Consider the following 17,349-nt stretch of genomic DNA (forward strand, 5'->3'; position numbering starts at 1 on the left):
CTGATTACAAAATGGGTCAGGGTGAATTAGGAAATTCTTCAGGGCCTGATTAGAACATTTGGTGAAGAGTGATTAGAAAAATGCCCGCCTACGACATTGCGACTTCAGGGACGATTCTCATATCCGACACTCCAAAATCATCTGCCACAGCAACGCGTTTAATTCTATTTACTCATCTCTTTCCTCACATTTAAACTACTGCTGGCCAGCTATCGAAGAGTACCTCAACATGACCGTTCAAGTTCACCTCTCAACCCCTGGGGCTGGCCCCTCTTCCGCTGCTGCCTCGTCCTTCGCTACTCCCGCCGTTGATGTAGAGGACACGCTCCGTCAAGTCGTGGCTCGTCTTCGAATGGCAAAGCGCATCGTGGTTGTATCAGGTGCGTCGTGTCCATTTTGACTGATCCTTGGATCCAATCGTGCTTAAATATGAATTTACTGTAGGCGCTGGCGTCTCCACAGGTGCTGCTATCCCAGACTTTCGTTCCGCATCTGGGCTTTTCAGCGGAAAGACCAAGGGTGGCCATTCGGTCAAGGACCTCTTTCACGTCCGCTGTCTTGCTGTAAGCACCGTCCATCATTTTGTATATCTCGAAGTGAACACTGATCTTCTGATAGCACCCGACGCTTCTTGCAAAACATCACGAGCTCATAACTTCTCTTTCGTCCCTTTCCACAGCCGCGCCGCCCACTCCCTTTCACACCTACTTGTCTTCCCTTGATAATGAAGGTCGTCTTCTCCGTTGTTATACCCAGAACATTGATGGACTAGAAGAAAAGACAGGCTTAGCTGTGGGTATCCCGTCAAACAAGAGAAAATCACCAAAAGCAAAGGGCAAGGAAAATGCCCCTTCCCTTTTATCTATATCAGATACACCCGAAACGTCCCTTGAACCCCCCGAGCCTCGTGTTATCCCTCTACACGGTCTTCTTTCCACGCTCCACTGTACCTTATGCCACACCAAACTCCCACTTTCTCCCCATCTCCCTTTACCGCCGACTTCCGTCCCATGTCCCACTTGCGAGCTTGCATCTTCCATCCGCTCAGCCCTTTCGGAACGATCACGGAAAAGCGGTACACTGCGCGCGAGCGTCGTGCTCTATGGCGAAGAGCATCCAGAAGGGGAATCGATTGGCAAATCGGTTAGCAAGGACTTGAAAGGAGTGGACATGCTCCTTGTCTGTGGTACAAGCCTCAGTGTACCGGGCGTAAAAAGGGTTGTTAAGGAGATGGCGAAATCAGCGAAATCGAAAGGGAGAGGAAAAGGAAAGCAGGGGCAAGATGTGAAGACGGTGTTTGTGAACGAAGAACCACCCAGTAAAGGGAGTGAGTGGGACGGGATATTCGATATATGGGTTCAAGGAGATGTGCAAAAATTTGTGAAGGATTACCTCCAGAATCCAGATTTTGCTTCAACACCAACCAAGAGTTCACCAAAGAAGGTTTCCCCCTCTGCCACTACAAAACCATCCACACCAAAACGCACTCCAAACACTCCGAACAAAAGAAAACTCCCAACAACCTACCTCCCTCCAACTCCTGTTTCACTCGAAAAGGACAACTCCAGTACCGGATCTCCTCAAGTATACGCTACTCCGACCAAACCACAATCAGCAAATGCCTCTGCTTATGCTGGTATGGGTGTACCCCCTACACCGCCTTTGACAGATGAAATACGCCCGACTAAGAGAATGAAAGTGGAGAGAAGGGAGAGGGAGGTATCGCCCACACCGACGAGGAAGGATGAAGTATCATTGCCACCCTCTGTGGAGATCCGGGGATAATCTGTGAGATTGCACTCGTAAATATGGTTTGAAGGCGATAATAATCTTGGGACATCGATTCTTCAGCTGGTCTTGAAGAACCTGGGTCATGCTATTACGAATGGTCTTTTTATAAATCTTGCTTGCTTCCGTTTGCCCTGAGACAACGTCCGTTTTTGTCATAGTGGAATAGTTGTAAGTAAATTATACGTTTCTTGATAGTGTATAGCATGCAGCGTCTTTTAATGTGCTCAATGATACTGGGGTATGTTTGCGTTCATGTATCTCTTCCTGTTACCACCCATGGTTATACACGGTAGCTGATCACCACATACTACTGTCAGTCAAAAAGTTCGCTTCCATCCTTTGCTAGGAGTTGACAAAGGAAATAGGAATCAAACCCGTCTCAGGCATCATCGTCGTATTTTTCCTTACACCTTTTTAGGACTACTCGTTCCTCCAAATTCTGCTATCCATTCACTATCAACTCCCTGCAAATCGGCAACAAGGTGCCCATATAAAGTATGCTATCTGTTTGCAGTTTCCCTTGCTGCGCCTCTTTCTCCCATCACCACCACCATCTTCTTCATTCCGACGAAGGAAAACAAAAATAAAAATGCACCCCGACTTTTCCCGCACCTTTATGCGTCTACCTGGAATCGCATTCTCCCCCACATGCCTCCTCGGTACCAATATATCATCACCATCTCCACCATACTCAGCCCCTGCTTCCGCTCAAGCTCAAGTTCCAGTTTCGCTCTCTGCTTCACCTGTTCTAGAACCTGAAGAGATGGCTCATATTATTACAGAGCTGCAGTTATCGACGGTTAGTGAAGAGAGAAGAAGGGTGTTACTAAAGTTGGTAGGTATCGAGGATGAGTCCTGTGCATGTGCGGATGCGCTGGAGAAAACCCAAACCAATCGCGATGGAATATAGTTTGAATTGTTAGTGGAGTAGGAAAAAAGAACACTTTTCTATAGCCCTAAAAATGTCCAAGATACATGTCTGGATGCACTCTACTTTGACCTCTTGTACACCTTGGCCAAAAAACTCCTGAACACTTCCTTCTTCAAACCAGTTTTTTCCTCGTCGACTTGCTCGATCAAAGCATTGATCTTCTCGTAGCTTTCCTTCTCGTACTTTTCGAATCGCTCAGGGATAGAGATAGGTGTTTGAGAGAAAAGCTCCTTGACGCGAGCTTCGCAGGTGCTGTCCTTTCGGCCATAGTTTTCATCGAGGATCTTACGCTGTTCAGGGGTAGCGTGAGCGAGGGCGGTGTTGACGTTCCAAGAGCACTTGTTGTCCTACAATACAAGGTAAGGATCTGTCTAGATATGTGCCCAGAAGGTTTTGGCTTACGAGGATATCAGTACCAATCTTGCCAATGTGCTCGGGCTTGCCGTAGCAATCGAGATAGTCGTCCTGAACCTGGAAGTACTCGCCGAGGGGGAGAAGGATTTTGAGGGCGAGATCGAAAGCAGCCTTGTCCTCAACACCGGACTGATTTTTGCTGTAAACTCTGATATTTCTTCCAGATAATAGACATGCTTACCATGTGCATGGCAAGAGCGACGGGGAGGTAGAAAGAGTAGAAAGCAGTCTTGTAAACGACAATGAGGTGGTGCCTGCGACCAAAAAGTCAGCGAATCGGCACATCACTGGGAGAAATATTAATTTACTTCTCGAGAGAGAATTTGTTCAAGTCGACGTGGTCTTCAGGCGCGGTAATGAGGTCGACCAACTGGCCGAGCTCAGTTTGGAAGGTAGTCTCTAGGAAGAGTTCCATCAAGTCGACATAGTACTTTTGGCTCCTGAAGTGTTTCTTGAGGAGGTAATAGATGGCGGCTTCAAGCATGAAAGCGTCGTTAATAGCAATGTTACCGACGTTAGGCTGGGTAGCTCTATGAGTCCGTTGGTGCAAATATAGATAGCAAAGCAACTGACCACTCGGTACCAACAGGGCTGTCCTCGACGGGTAACGCTCTGGTCCATAATGTCATCGGCGACAAGGAAATAAGCTTGGAGCTAATCACAGGAGTCAGGATTATTTTCTGAAGTAGACATATGTTCACTTACGAGCTCTACACACCATCCAAGGATAGCGGCATTGGTGTATTCTTCCTCAGATAGTTCTCGGCCCTTGAGGATTTCGACAGTGTCGACGACGGACATACCACGGTTGAGCTTGCCTATATTGCGGAACGTTAATTGTGATTTTTGTGCCACTAAATTTAAAACTGAGACATACCACCGGGAGTGTTGTGGTAAAGTACCTATGGCAATGTCAGTTTTTGTTTACAAGCTGCTTTGTACCTAGGTGTTCTCTGGCAAAAGGATTTGCTCGACCTATCATGACGCTAGGTAGCTACACACCTTTTGGTACCACTCTACAGCATCCTTGGGCATACCCTCACCCTTGACATACGTCAAAAGCTCCTCGGCAATCTGGTCAAAGACCTTTTCGAAACGGGCCCTTCGCGCAGCCTTGGCGTCAACGGGAGTCTGAGCTCCAGCGTCCGGGCGGTTGTAGGAATGGCCGTCAATTTCGGGGTTGAGCGAGGACATTCTGGAGGGTTATAGAGGGAAAATTGGGGTTTTGAAAGAAAAAATGTATTTTGTTATTGAGAAGTCACCTCGTACGAGCGAAGAACTACCTCTAAGAACGCGCACAAACCTCTCTTGTGAATTTGATCCCGTCTCGCTTCTCTCGTCTATTCTGTCCTTGCACGCACTTCGCCTTTTCTTCTCTCGTGTTGTCGTATTGAGCCCCAGTTGGCGAATTCATTCACCGACTGTGCGACAGAGCCCTCTCGTCCACTCACTTGCAACCCGACTTTCTCCTCCTTTTCCAGGTGTAAAGTCTCCTGGTGGAGTTGCCAACCGAGTAGACAGGAGGGAGATGGCGACGGTGTCAAAATCTTTGCCCCAACACTCTGGAGAACATGCAAATGGACGTATGGAGATCCCTCCGGCCTAGTTTGTGGGGACCATATCCTCCAATTCTCACAGGGCGACCGTCAGGGCCTTCTTCTTGATCGCCTTGCGGCCTACCCTCGACCTCCTGTGCCAATCTCTCGGCCCGAATACCCAAGCGCTGGCGTACCTTGGACGATGTATACCTCTTCTCGCAAGATCTCGAGGTGCTCAACAAGACTACCAAGCTCCTCGCCGATAAACAGCATGTCACCAAGCTAACTGAGAGAAACTGCAAGCTGGTGAGCTTCGATGACATTAGGCGCGATGTCCTCAAGATGCTCGGGACAATGATAGGGAGGAGGAAGAAGCGGGAGGAGTTTCTGGGGGACAAGATACGGAAGGAGGTGGAAAAGGTGAGCAGGCTCAAAAACCTTCCCCATCAGCGTGCGCTCCTCCTCCTTCGCTTTTGCATCCAGCAGAATCTTTGACATCTTCAAAGGAACCTGCGCTCGGTCGGCCTGCTAGATTTTGGGATAGGCTCGACACGATATTGTGGAGAAGGTGAAGAGCACTGCAGCCCAGCCTCCGCAACGAATAAGCGACATCGTCACCTCGAGAGAGATGAGTAAGCAAGAAGGGAAAGGTTGGTATATAAGGCAATAGATTTTGGTAGATCCATAATCCTCAGAAAATCGATACTGTTGTCCTTTCTCACTATCTTGCCTTCGAACAATTCTTCCTTTTAAAGTCGTTTCAGTCAGCCATTAGTCCAGCTCCTGCCCCTTCAGGCCCTGGCTATTCCTTCCTCTAAGTCCAGCTTCTGTTCCGCCAGCCTGGCAATTCCTCCGTCCGGCTCTGCTAGAGTAGATACCTTTCACCTTTTTTCGTCGAGTTCTACATCATCAGAGTTGAGTGCCGGGCAGCTGCGCTGACTGAAGTGACGCCCGTGACACACACACACCAGTTGCAAACAAATTGACATTCGCTTTCACCACTTGCGTGATCTCGTCTCCCAAAACTATCTTCCTCTCGCCCATCTGCCCACCCACCAGATGATTGCTGATGAACGAACTAAACCTCTGGCACCCGGTCCCATGAATGGATTCCTCGAGTTATTTGGTATAGTCTGGGAGGGGTATGCTGGCCCCTGGTGTTGTCTACTGGCGGCCTCATGAGTCGAGGAAACAGCGCATGAATGAAGAAGAGGGCATGAAGAGATGCCTGGGGGAGTTTTTGAGGGTATGCAGAAGCGAGTTAGTGTGGAGCTAGTACGGGAAAGCGCTCACACACTGCTAATCTAAGGTAGGGGCGGAAAAAAGGTGGGAGGCAGTCTTAACTTAGGACGGAAGTTGAGTGAAAAAGAGTGGAGGAAAGCAGCGGAAGTATTTTGTAGAATACATCACTGCAACTTCATAAAGTAAACATGAACCTGATGTAACCTCTATAACACCCTCATCTTTCAACTACTTCCGTCCCAATAATATCTTTTCTTCTTTTACCCAGATACCTCTCCTTCCCGATCTTACAACAATCTTTCAATCTCTGCCTTCCTCTCCAAAATCCCTATCGTCCAGTTAACCATCCTCTGTACGATCTCATCTATCCCTTCTACCAACTTCATTTCCTCCCCGCTTGGCTGTAACAACATATGTGCCGCATCCGCCACCCACTCCACTTTTACCTCCTTCCTCATCTCCTTCAAGTCCTTCTCCGTTGCCATACTATCTTCGATCGGGACGGTATGGTCTTCTTTACCGTGGATGATGTACGTTGGCGGTGTAGCGTCGGTTGAGGGAAGTAGAAGGGATCGTTTCGAAACTGGGATAGCTGCGAGTCGCTCTTCATACCGCAGTTTCGCAAGTTTCGCCGAAAGTCCTGGTTCGGAAAGGAGATAATCCAAAAACACCCCATCCCTCTGCCATTTCAAAAAAAGGCTGAATCTTCCCTTGGCTGACGTTAGTTTCCCATCCACAACAATATACGGATCCTCCGTCGTGACTTCGCCTCCTTTCATCTTCTCCAGCTCCTCTGCTCGCTTCATATCGTGTAAATGCACATTCGAAGGCATTGATTTTTCGATATCTGCCCCTTGGCACCAAAAGTCCAATAACCAATCCCCACTTTGTCCAAAGAAGTTAATCCATGCGATAGGACGGGGTTTGATGTCTGCAATCGTCGCTGCTGCTCTCGCTGGGTAATTTCCGCCTGAAGCTCCGTTCACTATTAGGTTGTCCTTGTCGACCATATAGCCCGAAGAAGCGAGAGTTTTAGCGAGAGGGGTAGAAGGGTCGGAAAGGTAGCTCATAAGGGTACGGACGTCGTTGACGATATCAGAAGGTGTACTGGGGAAAAGCAGGCGGTAGTCGGCGGAGACGAAGAGGATGCCTTTTGAGTTGAACAGTGCTATGCGAGTAGGCCTTGGTCAGCTTCATATCTTTCTCGTCCTTGGAATGCGCAAGGGAGAATGAAAGGAACCTAGTTGAAAGCTCACCAGGCAAATTCGCCGGGAATACCATTACTCTCGATCCACCCACCATGCCACCCAGATGAAATTGCACTACCACCGGCATCTTTTTCAACTCCTTCTCTGCTTTTCCTTCCAGTTGCAGCTTCTGGCCATGCTCCTGTATCGCCTCTCCGCTTGCACTTCCAGGCTGAGGTATATAAGCATCCAGCTTGATATCATGCTTCGAGTCGTACACAAACGTCTTCGGTTTGGGTATACACAAGTCGGATCGATCAATGTGAGCTGTGGTCATGGTCTGTTTTTGATCTAGTTCTTATACCAGAGCTTTGCTCCATGCTCATTCTCCCCTTCTGTTTGCACATATGGGTAAGAAGTATATACAGTAAGATGTACTACTGGTTGGGACTTCGTTGTATTTGCAGAACTCGGAAGGAGCTCCGCACTTCGTGATATGACGTCGGCGGAATGTTCGTAGGGTTCCTTTTCCGACGGAAGGAAGTACAGTATGAGAGTGGAGGTTAACATCATATCTTATAGATATTCGCCAATCTGCACACGCACTTTTCCTTCATTCTCGTCGTCGAGTCTTTTCATACGTACTCGTTCTTCGATTCCTCTTCTAGTCCAGACACGTCTTGTTTTGTCATGCCTTGGAGGTCAATCGCATCAAGAATAAAGCATTGAACTCTGCTAAGGTCGTGATTTGCACGGCGCATGCAGATATGTTTCATTTTGAGTACGTAAGAGAAAGGTGTAACAAGAACGTTTTTGTAGTCAAAAGGAAAAATCATATGCTGAATCCACCTCGCTCCTCCCACTTCCACAAACTTGTTCCTCCTCCCCTTCTTATATTTCTCACTTGCCGACTCCTTCCCCTCCTCCTCTAAAGGCCTTCGATATGTTTTCTTTTCATCCTTCCCTCCTTTCCCGCATACGTACTTCGTTCTTCTCTACAACGACGCACACTCTCCATTATTAGTAGCCCACCTTACGTATACCCACACCATCCCCCACCCCTTAGAAGTATCATCCCCGAAAACATGTACTCTTTCAAGTATCTAATCGGTGTCAATGAGAATAAAACTCTTGGACCCCATATATCATGGCGACACATGCTGAGAATTCATGAGGGGAACATTATAACTAACACAGAACCGAAGATGTAAAAAAACGCTCTAAATACTACACCCGATATGTCTATCTATCCTTGCCGACCGACGAAGCTTAATCGGCCCTGACGACAGGCTTCTCCTTTTCCACCATCTTCACCTCCTCTTCCCCCTCCCTCTCATCAATTTGCTCTTGCTTCTTCTTGCCCAGACCGATTCGCTTACCACCGAGGATAATCTGCTCGTCCTCAGTGAGCTGAAGGTCTTCGATGAAGAACATGGAAATCAGCATAGGGATTTGCAGGCAGGTAGAAACAATGGCAAGGACTGCATTCGCGTTAGCTGTAAGTACATGTTTTGGGCTGTAGGTTGCAAAGCTCACTCTTCATCGTATGCACATAGGACTTGAGAATGGCCAAACCAATCTCGGAATTGGGGTCGTAACTAATGGCGACTGTGATACTGCCATCTAGAAGGAACGTCAGCCCCTGAATGACCTGCGCCTGAAGAGAAAAATCGACTTACAGATCGTGGAAGCAAGGTTAGCAGAAGCGGCGGGAAGGTTATTGGCAAGAGCATCAGGCAAGATGTTGAGCCAGATAGCACCAGCGACGGCAATACTGCAACACATAATCAGCGATTGTCCTGGGAACCAAGAGATAAACTGGACTTACCCAATAGCACCACCCAAAGAGGCGGCAAAGTAGAAAATACCGGTGGCAATGGCAAGCTCACGCCTCCTGGAAGAAGCTTGCACGGTGATTTGAGCGGAAGTTTGGAACATCTAATTGTCAGCTCGGCCTCAGGCGATTATAAACTCACCCCTCGACCAACACCGTAGATGGCCTTGGCGATAACATAGCTGGCAATTGCACTCTTCCTACGAGGGTGCTGGACAAAGTTGATGTCTTTTCATCGTAAGCAAGAGCCTTATAATTTGGCTGATAACTACTCACCGATACCGATAGAAAGGGCACAAAGAGGGATACCGATCCACACAGGGTATCTAGTGTGGAAGAGTCGCTTGCCCAAACCAAGCTTGACACAAGCAGGGGTCCAGAATCGCATAACGAGACCGACAACGAGTGCGGTGACCTGGAAGACGATTCGGAGAGTATTGTCGATCATCGAAGCCTTGCTGGCAGATGTTCGGACGGCGACTTGCATAAAGGTTTGGAAATAAGTGGTGAAGACACCGTAGGACATGAAGTCACACATGTTGATAACAAACATAGACATGAGACTTCGATTTTTGAGAGTGTACCAGGGGATGAGAGGAAGACGAGGGGTGAAGAACCACTTAGGCCTCCATTTTTTAGGAATAGACCTGCGCAAACGTCAACTTCATTTTCCATCATGCCCAAGGTTGACAATAAAAACTCACCAAACGATGAAAAGGACAAGAAGACCGAAACCAACACAGATCATGGCAATGTTGTCGTCAGTCCATTGCGACGCAACGCCCTTGGCAAGAGTCAGAGGAACCAAGATTAACGCCACACTAGCGACAAGAAGACAGGAACCGATGAGATCGTATTCGTGGAAGAGCTGGTCAATGACGTTGGTGTGCGGGGGAAGGCGAGGGACATTTGGGTTGCGTCGTACTCGTCGGTGCCAAGAAAACAAGATGGCGATGAAGGGAATAGCAAGGACAGTGTTTATGACTATGCCGATCAATCAGCACTTGAAGATGATGGAGCATTCAAATGGTAGCTGAAGCAATACATACTGGACCACATTCCGTAACCCCATCGCCAACCAGAAGTTGTGCCCCAGTTTTCCAAGATAAGCCCACCGATGGTCGAACCGCTATAAAGAGTGATGATGGCGCCTAACCATCAGTTTGCGTTAAGGGCATTTTACACTCACTGAAAGAATCTGCGGCGACGTTCCATAAAGCTCGTTCGCGAATAGCAGTAGTCTCGGCATAGTAGATTTGAAGAGCGATAGTGTAACCAGTACTCGACAACCCGCTGAAGACATTCGCGCCAATATACGTCTGGACATTCTTGCATCCGGCCATCATGGCGTCACTAAGAACCTAGACAGTCAGCTGGATATCCGCCCGCTCATTGACTTACAGTGAAGACGACCATGGAAATGATAATCGAAGGAGAGATACGCCCTACATTATCGCAGATTTTGGGAACCTGGACGGTCAGTCTCTATTTGCGGCTTTTCACGGCTTACAATGAGGTAGGCAATCATAGAGAAGACTCGGGAAACAACAGCGGCAGCAGCAAGCTCAGAGTGACTCTTGAAGGCACTGGTGGCATAAGCTGTGAAGGTGGTCTGTGTGTATTGCGCGAAAGCCATCCCGAGAGCGAGGACGGTAAGGCTATTCCTCTGTCATCAGTTGCGCGCCGCAGTTGGACGGAAATGAACACTCACGCAAGATAAGCAATCCTGATATCCTTCTTGGTGATCACAGAAAGAACACGGCTTGCGGAGGCAATGCCTCGCTTCACCGGGGCCTTGGGATCCTCACTGAACTCAGAAGAGCTCTCTTCAAACTCATTTTGATTGAGCCTAGGAAGGTTGGGTTCGTCGTATTCTACCCTGTCCCCTTGCTGATGATGAGGAGCTGACATGGCCGGTCAAATTGGTTACGTTGGTCGGGGATTTCTATCATAATGATCCACATCTTTTGTCTTTATATGAGTGGTAACTATAATACTCCGTGTATGGTTACTCGTCTAGCAACTTTTTTAGTTTGCTTAATCGGCCGATAAGGATTACCTTCTGACCAAAAAGAAAAAAAAGTTCATGAAAGAAACTGAGAGCATCAACCGTCTTTCAGGTTGCCAAGGGTGCGGATTCTAAAAATGAGTCCGAAAAGAAAGTGGTGAAAAAAGGGAAATTTTGTGGAGCATGAGGTACGGTGGGCATACTCGTGAGATTCGGTGGATAGACAGCGGATACCGCAGATCGAGATGATCGGCGGCATGAGACATGGGACACGAAATCATGAGACTGCCAGTTGCGAGACATGAAGCCCGGGAGAAGACGAGAGGAAGAGCAAAAAACGAGGAAATTTGTCGAAACCTTGATATGAACACTGTAGCTGCGCAGGATGATGATGTAGGGTTATTAAGGGTAGAGTGAAGGGTGACCGGTTATCTCAACTGTATCTGATAAATCTGATTAGTTGAATGCTCCAATAACCTCTTTGGACAATCAAATCAATGCTCGGGAAAAGTGGGAATAACCATGAAATGTATATTTTCGGCCGCTGCAACGGGACTTGGCAGGGAAGGAGTGAATTGGTGTACCTGGCTATGGTGAGTACCTGGTCCATATCATCCCGACAACGTCAGCAGGAGGATTCCCCCAAAGCCCCAAGTCGGCTTCGGGATCCAGCCTCTGCTGAACATTTGCTTGCTGGTCAGTTGTTGTCGATTCTCTACCAAAGCTTTCTGTCCTCCCTTCTCTTGCGCAATTACTCCACTCACGCGACGACTGCAATATCCGGCCACTCCACATTTTTCGTTGTTTTTGCTGATGTCTCACATATCACATAATGAATGGCTATGTTGTGTGATAGTCGTTAAAGTCATCATCTTCTCAGAGACCAAAGAAAGAGGCCCCACTTCACCTCGTTTGCGCGGAAACCATTCTCGAGTGCTTGCGGTTTGTTATACGTAGTCGAGAATCGGACGAAAACAAAACGAACGCGGAAATGTGTTTGTAGCCTCCCCGCCCGACACCGCCCACTACCGGTGCTTACTGGACATGTCCGCTTAATTATCGTTTTATTATTTCTACCTCACTTTTTTTTGCTCTGACCAGTATTTTCCGAGCGATCCGCCTGATCTTTGTTCGTGCCCCCCCCCTCCCTTCATTTGCTTTTGCCATGTTTGTGTCCAATTTGTGCAGCGTTTACAGCTGCCTGCTGGCAATCGAGAAGCATGGGTTGTTATTAAGCCCATATTCATGTTCATAGTACTGTACGTTCTTTGTAATACTACTAAAACATCAGCCTGGCATCAAGCGTACCCGGAGTCCCAGCCGCAAAAGAACTTGATTCTAATAAACCCTCTGTCGGTAGGCCCAGCGGGTGGTCCATCTTTTAATCCCCGATGCCAGTCTCTCTCTTTTTCCTTCTTTCGGCTGATGGTTTAGAGAACTTCGTCCGCCCCCTTCTACCCATTATTTAACTGCAAATTAGCCGAGGCTGCAAATCTGGGAAAATCCTTCTTCCTCCCTCTTCGCTTGCTTTTGCCTCGCCTTCTGCACCTTTGTCGCCCAGTGACTTCCACATTCTTCCTTATTCTCTTTTTGTCGATCAATTATGCACCAATGCTCTTTTGCGTTCCATTCATTGTTTATTGCTTGTTGTTGGTTACTCTGGTGAGTTACTTCTTGTCTGTAACCGAGACCCGAAACATCGGCCATAATAATGAAGTCTATCTATGTGACTTTTGAGATCCGAGAAGGAGCCCTGTCCAAGGCAAGTCAATTATGCACACATTCCCAACGTCAGAATTAGATATAACTGTATCGAGGTATTTAATAAAACTATTCCCCATATTTCATATTTTGCCTCATGTCTAGTAACTGGCTCTTAACATTCATTTGACTATGATGCGCAGTCAGATCGTCGAATGACAAATACAGGTCATAACTCATGAATGATCATGAGGCCTTGACACCGGATTATTTTTTATCTTCCGGCACAACACAAACACCGGATATCAAAACCGAGACGGCATGCAGTGACCGATGGTCGGAGACACAGATAGGATAACAGACGCCATCGAAGCAAAGTGTCAGTTGCAACTATCATCGAAAATCGAACATCTCTCGTTTCAACAGCACAAATCGAGCGAAACCACGTTGTACCGCGAGCCTCAAACATCCAGCGAGATATAGTGCCGTGATACATACAGCCGAGTAATACAACCTTTACAACGAGGATCATCTAGAAGCAGCCGTACTTGCGCTCGCAGCGAAGTTTGCACCTCCTGTACCAGGGACGCCCACATCTGCTGAAGTCGCGAGTTCCGTCTGTATTTTATGAGCATCGACGGACTTGGCGTTGATTAGCTTACCTGTTGCTCCTTTATTAACGTGTTGAAACGCTGCCAGAGCATCAGTATATTTCCAGCAATTTTTCCCACCGACTTACACCCCATAAAGACGCAACCGTTGTAAATTCCCTTCCCACTCCGTAAACTTGCTCTAAAGTTCGGTTCAATGTATTCATGTTGCCCATGAGCTCTTCAAAGTTCTTTGCACTGAGTCAGTATCGAATTTGCAGTAGAAATACCAACAAAAACCTTACTGTGGAGATTTCTTCGATTAGCCTCGCCTTTTCCCTCTCGAAGAAAGACTCTGAAGGAGCGAGTGCATCATAGACATTCGATGGTCTTGATAAAGACATCTTGGAGTACTAGCTTTCCTGTTGAGTGATTTCTGAAATGTGAATATTAAGTCGCAAGTAGTACTTTTAAGAATTGATTTTTGTTTATCTTGTTTGGCTCGACGCGAAGTGATCGCAGACCGTGGTGGATACACTCATACCTCACAAAGAAAAGTTTACGTAATAATTCACCTCGTCGTCCCTTCGGCTATTAATTGCTTAAGACTTGTCTAAAAAGGAGAAATTGAGTTTACTTGGATCTTCAAGGTCTCCGTAGACGCTGGATGCTTGTTGAATCTGATGAAACTATGCGGCGCAAAAATATATCTTCTCTCTTGTGCCGAGTCTGACATAACATCAGATACTGGGGAAGCCGAAGTTTCGATCGGGATCCGAGAAATTTGGCCCTTTCCGCCAGCGGACGATAATATCTCACAGCGGACCTGTCCGCAAGAACGGGATCAAATTCATAACTATGATGGGAAGAAGGTAACGTGAATTGAGCGTCGTAACGGCTGGCCCTTGCCGGCCAACGTTTTGACGGGACGGTGTCCCGATCTCCGTGGGCGTGCGTTTCCCCCCCAGGGAAGCCTCCACCTTACACGTCACGACTTGCTGGTCGGCTCAAGTGCTGCGATCCGGGTCCTGCAGCGAGCTAACCCTCTTTTTCATTGCCTTTGGTTTTCAAAACACATCACAAGACCGCCATGTCGCAAGTACGCTCAAGAGCCTCCCAGGGTGGGAAAGGCAAGGATGAGCCCCAGAAAAGGCTGGATAAGAAGGACGTGAGCTGTTCTTACTTTGGCACTTTGCTACTTCTGAGTCGCGCGAATGCTGACTTTGGGGTCCTGATGTAGATTGACAGAAAAGTCGAGCAAATACAAGCCCTTGGCGTATTAAGGACGATTCTTTCATGCTTGGGTCTTGTAGCTGTCTTGTGGTTTGGCTGGAAGGTGTGTGGATACCCTGGAATTTCACAAGGCATGAACTGATCGCCTTTTTTTATACAAGACCGTGGCACCCATCTTGGAGAAAAAGACAAGCCCTCCTGTGATTCCGCAAGCAAAGCTTCCTGGAAGCAAATTCGGCACCATCAAGCCTTCGGATCTTCCTAAAATCAACCTAAGCACCAAGCTTGAAGCAGACATTGAAAAGAGGGAGGCAGTCAAGGAAGCTTTTGAGGTGAGAGATCGATGACGTCGTGGGAGTGACATTACTAACGCCTAGGGCTGTAGTGGAGTTGGCATGCGTATGGTATGTGCTAGGAGATAATGAATTATTATTACTGACGGGACAATGTATAGAGAAGCACGCTTGGGGAGCCGACGAAGTAAGTCAACCTCACCTAGCCCTGCGGACGAGTCAACTGACACGTATGTTTAGTACCAACCCTTGACCCAGACAGGCTCCAACTTGACTTCTGCCGGTGGCGTTGGGTACACAATCGTGGATTCTATTGATTCTTTGCTCATCATGGACTTGATCCCAGAGTACCAAAGGGCTCGAGACTGGGTCCGCGATCATCTTAACTTTGACAAGGATGCCCAGTTCAACACATTTGAAACTACCATTCGTCTCCTCGGTGGCCTTCTCTCTGCGCACTATCTCAGCTCTACCCACTCGTCCCCTGCCATCCAGGCCGATGCTCCTCTTTACCTCGATCTCGCCATCGACCTCGGTGAACGTCTTCTCGGCGCCTTCACCTCCCCTACCGGCATCCCTTGGTCAGGAATCAACCTTGCTACTCGTCAGGGTATTCCTGATAGAGACAACCAGGGCGTTGCCAGTTTGGCTGAAGCCGCTAGTTTGCAATTGGAACTCAAATATCTTAGTCATTTAACAGGAGACTATGTGTACTGGAAGAAGGCAGAGAAGGTGACCGAGATCATTCGAGCGCAGGCAATCCATGATGGTATTGCTCCCATCTTCATCTCGTGAGTTCCACAGCACATGTAGGAGACCGTGAGCTGACGCTATTTTAGTCCCGTGAATGGGCAGTTTGTGGCTTCTGAGATCCGACTTGGGTCCAGAGGTGATTCTTACTACGAATACTTGCTCAAGTAAGTTTGATAATGCATCATAGCGACAACAGAGCGCTGACTTGTTTTTCAGGCAATGGCTTCAAACTGTAAGTTACAATATAATGCGGAAAATTACCGACGCTGATGCTGCAACAGAACCGACAAGAGCCCGTTTACCGCGATGTAAGGACCACACTCCCTAATCAGCGAATTTCTTTTGACATTTTTTGCAGATGTATGACGAAGCTATGGTCGGTATTAAGAGGCACCTCATTGGACAAACTAGCAAATCCAACCTCATCTTCACCCAGGAACTCCATCCTGCTCGACACCCGCGAGATCAAAGTGCCACATGGCAAGTCGTCCCCAAGCAAGACCACCTAGTCTGCTTCTTGGGCGGATCGTTCCTGCTCGGTATCACAGAAGGCGGAAAGAGAGATTTAGATTGGGAGAATATGGAAGAAAAGGACAGGGAGGATTTCCTCGTTGGTCAGGGGATCATCGAAAGTTGTATGAAGACCCATGACACTGCAACGTGAGTGCCTGCTGTTTTTTTCGGTTGGCATATGGGTGTTGACACACATCCATATATCGCAGCGGATTGGCTCCTGAGATTGCCATGTTTGTGCAATGGAGCGATGATCGAGCTAATGAGGAGGATTGGTACATCAAACCTAACCAGTAAGTTTTTTCACTACCTTACCCCAAGTACCTCATTAACAAGCACTCAATGTCGTAGCAACGGCATCCTCATCGATGGGCGCAATATCCTTCGACCCGAGACTGTCGAGTCTCTCTTTCTCGCCTACCGAGCCACCGGTGATGAGAAGTACCGCCGATGGGGATGGCAAATATTCGAGGCTTTCCAGAAGTGGTGTAGGGTCGAAGACGGCGGTTATGCGGGTATTGAGGATGTGCAATCTATGCCGCCCAAGCAGTTGGACAGAATGGAGACGTTTTGGCTCGGAGAAACACTGAGTGAGTCTAGCATACAGAGCAAAAGGAAATGTATCTAATCGATTTGCAGAGTATCTGTACTTGCTCTTCGATGATGCAGATCACATCCCACTTGACAGTGAGTCAGTTTTCGCTTGAGGCCGGTTAATATGCTTACTGCCTGCCACAACATAGAAAACATCTTCAACACCGAAGTAGATCTCTTTCATTCTATGTCAATACAGTAGACCAAGCAAATGAGCTGATCCTATTCTCTTAGGCCCATATCCTTCCCGTTTTCACGCCCGAATACGTCTCTTCTTTCGCCCTTTCATAGAGCATTCAAAGCATGCAATCTCACAAATGTATATGCAGAACGTAACAAGTAATATGTATATTACTATGATACATACCAGTTATTCCATTGTAAAGCTCAGTAACCCTGTCTCTTTGCCCTCTCCACCTGGGCAAGCACCCCCAAGACATCCTTCATTGCTTCTGTGTGCAACTTGATATCCACGAAACATTTTCCCTCATCTTGAGACGACGACGAACGCTTGCCAAGGGAGCTTGCGGTAGTATCCAGGGATCTTGAAAGACGAGTGAGAGTCTCGGATAGAGAGTCAGAGGTAGTAGAGAGAGTGGCGAAGAGGGCAGAGTCGGGGCTTGGTGGTGTAGGGCGACTGATTGGGGCTGGGAGAATTCCAGGAGTTGGCCTAGTAGAGAAGGTCTTCTAGCAGACATTAGTTTTGAGACTGATGATACACAAAGCG

General features: G+C 47.8%; 7 protein-coding genes across 7 annotated transcripts in view; 2 read left to right on the plus strand and 5 right to left on the minus strand.

Moving 5' to 3' along the window:
* Positions 1-164: 164 nt before the first annotated feature.
* Positions 165-2,032, plus strand: CNE04500 (hst4 protein, putative). Its single transcript, XM_571135.1, has 3 exons — positions 165-380; positions 445-563; positions 619-2,032. Exons 1-3 carry the CDS (start codon positions 230-232, stop codon positions 1,783-1,785), a joined length of 1,437 nt encoding a protein of 478 aa, XP_571135.1. The 5' UTR covers positions 165-229; the 3' UTR covers positions 1,786-2,032.
* Positions 2,033-2,591: 559 nt separating this feature from the next.
* Positions 2,592-4,368, minus strand: CNE04510 (isoprenoid biosynthesis-related protein, putative). Its single transcript, XM_571137.2, has 8 exons — positions 4,139-4,368; positions 4,014-4,038; positions 3,842-3,954; positions 3,710-3,790; positions 3,445-3,656; positions 3,318-3,390; positions 3,125-3,265; positions 2,592-3,069 (listed from the first exon to the last, which is right to left on the minus strand). The coding sequence occupies exons 1-8, from the start codon at positions 4,328-4,330 to the stop codon at positions 2,782-2,784; spliced, it is 1,125 nt and encodes a 374-aa protein (XP_571137.1). The 5' UTR covers positions 4,331-4,368; the 3' UTR covers positions 2,592-2,781.
* Positions 4,369-6,116: 1,748 nt separating this feature from the next.
* CNE04520 (hypothetical protein) lies at positions 6,117-7,529 on the minus strand. Its single transcript, XM_571139.2, has 2 exons — positions 7,173-7,529; positions 6,117-7,084 (listed from the first exon to the last, which is right to left on the minus strand). The coding sequence occupies exons 1-2, from the start codon at positions 7,438-7,440 to the stop codon at positions 6,204-6,206; spliced, it is 1,149 nt and encodes a 382-aa protein (XP_571139.1). The 5' UTR covers positions 7,441-7,529; the 3' UTR covers positions 6,117-6,203.
* Positions 7,530-8,240: 711 nt separating this feature from the next.
* Positions 8,241-11,897, minus strand: CNE04530 (siderochrome-iron transporter, putative). The gene is made up of 12 exons (XM_571141.2): positions 10,649-11,897; positions 10,448-10,595; positions 10,339-10,407; positions 10,127-10,298; positions 9,987-10,088; positions 9,642-9,921; positions 9,214-9,584; positions 9,080-9,165; positions 8,932-9,041; positions 8,783-8,877; positions 8,640-8,726; positions 8,241-8,584 (listed from the first exon to the last, which is right to left on the minus strand). Exons 1-12 carry the CDS (start codon positions 10,846-10,848, stop codon positions 8,373-8,375), a joined length of 1,932 nt encoding a protein of 643 aa, XP_571141.1. The 5' UTR covers positions 10,849-11,897; the 3' UTR covers positions 8,241-8,372.
* Positions 11,898-13,098: 1,201 nt separating this feature from the next.
* Positions 13,099-13,729, minus strand: CNE04540 (hypothetical protein). The gene is made up of 4 exons (XM_571143.2): positions 13,542-13,729; positions 13,386-13,487; positions 13,309-13,338; positions 13,099-13,264 (listed from the first exon to the last, which is right to left on the minus strand). Exons 1-4 carry the CDS (start codon positions 13,638-13,640, stop codon positions 13,175-13,177), a joined length of 321 nt encoding a protein of 106 aa, XP_571143.1. The 5' UTR covers positions 13,641-13,729; the 3' UTR covers positions 13,099-13,174.
* A 577-nt stretch (positions 13,730-14,306) lies between these two features.
* On the plus strand, positions 14,307-16,959 carry CNE04550 (conserved hypothetical protein). Its single transcript, XM_571145.2, has 15 exons — positions 14,307-14,404; positions 14,477-14,572; positions 14,631-14,801; positions 14,855-14,873; positions 14,924-14,949; positions 15,003-15,553; positions 15,602-15,679; positions 15,732-15,747; positions 15,797-15,823; positions 15,874-16,175; positions 16,238-16,321; positions 16,380-16,618; positions 16,668-16,715; positions 16,772-16,791; positions 16,857-16,959. Exons 1-15 carry the CDS (start codon positions 14,327-14,329, stop codon positions 16,911-16,913), a joined length of 1,812 nt encoding a protein of 603 aa, XP_571145.1. The 5' UTR covers positions 14,307-14,326; the 3' UTR covers positions 16,914-16,959.
* CNE04560 (expressed protein) overlaps positions 16,817-17,349 on the minus strand; it is a 1,477-nt gene continuing 944 nt past the window's right edge. Inside the window, exon 3 of the mRNA XM_571147.1 lies at positions 16,817-17,309. Coding sequence (XP_571147.1) covers positions 17,010-17,309 — 300 coding nt within the window. The 3' untranslated portion in view covers positions 16,817-17,009. The remainder of the gene's footprint in view (positions 17,310-17,349) is intronic.

Source organism: Cryptococcus neoformans (genome assembly GCF_000091045.1).
Source record: "Cryptococcus neoformans var. neoformans JEC21 chromosome 5 sequence".
Taxonomy (NCBI): Eukaryota; Fungi; Basidiomycota; class Tremellomycetes; order Tremellales; family Cryptococcaceae; genus Cryptococcus; species Cryptococcus deneoformans.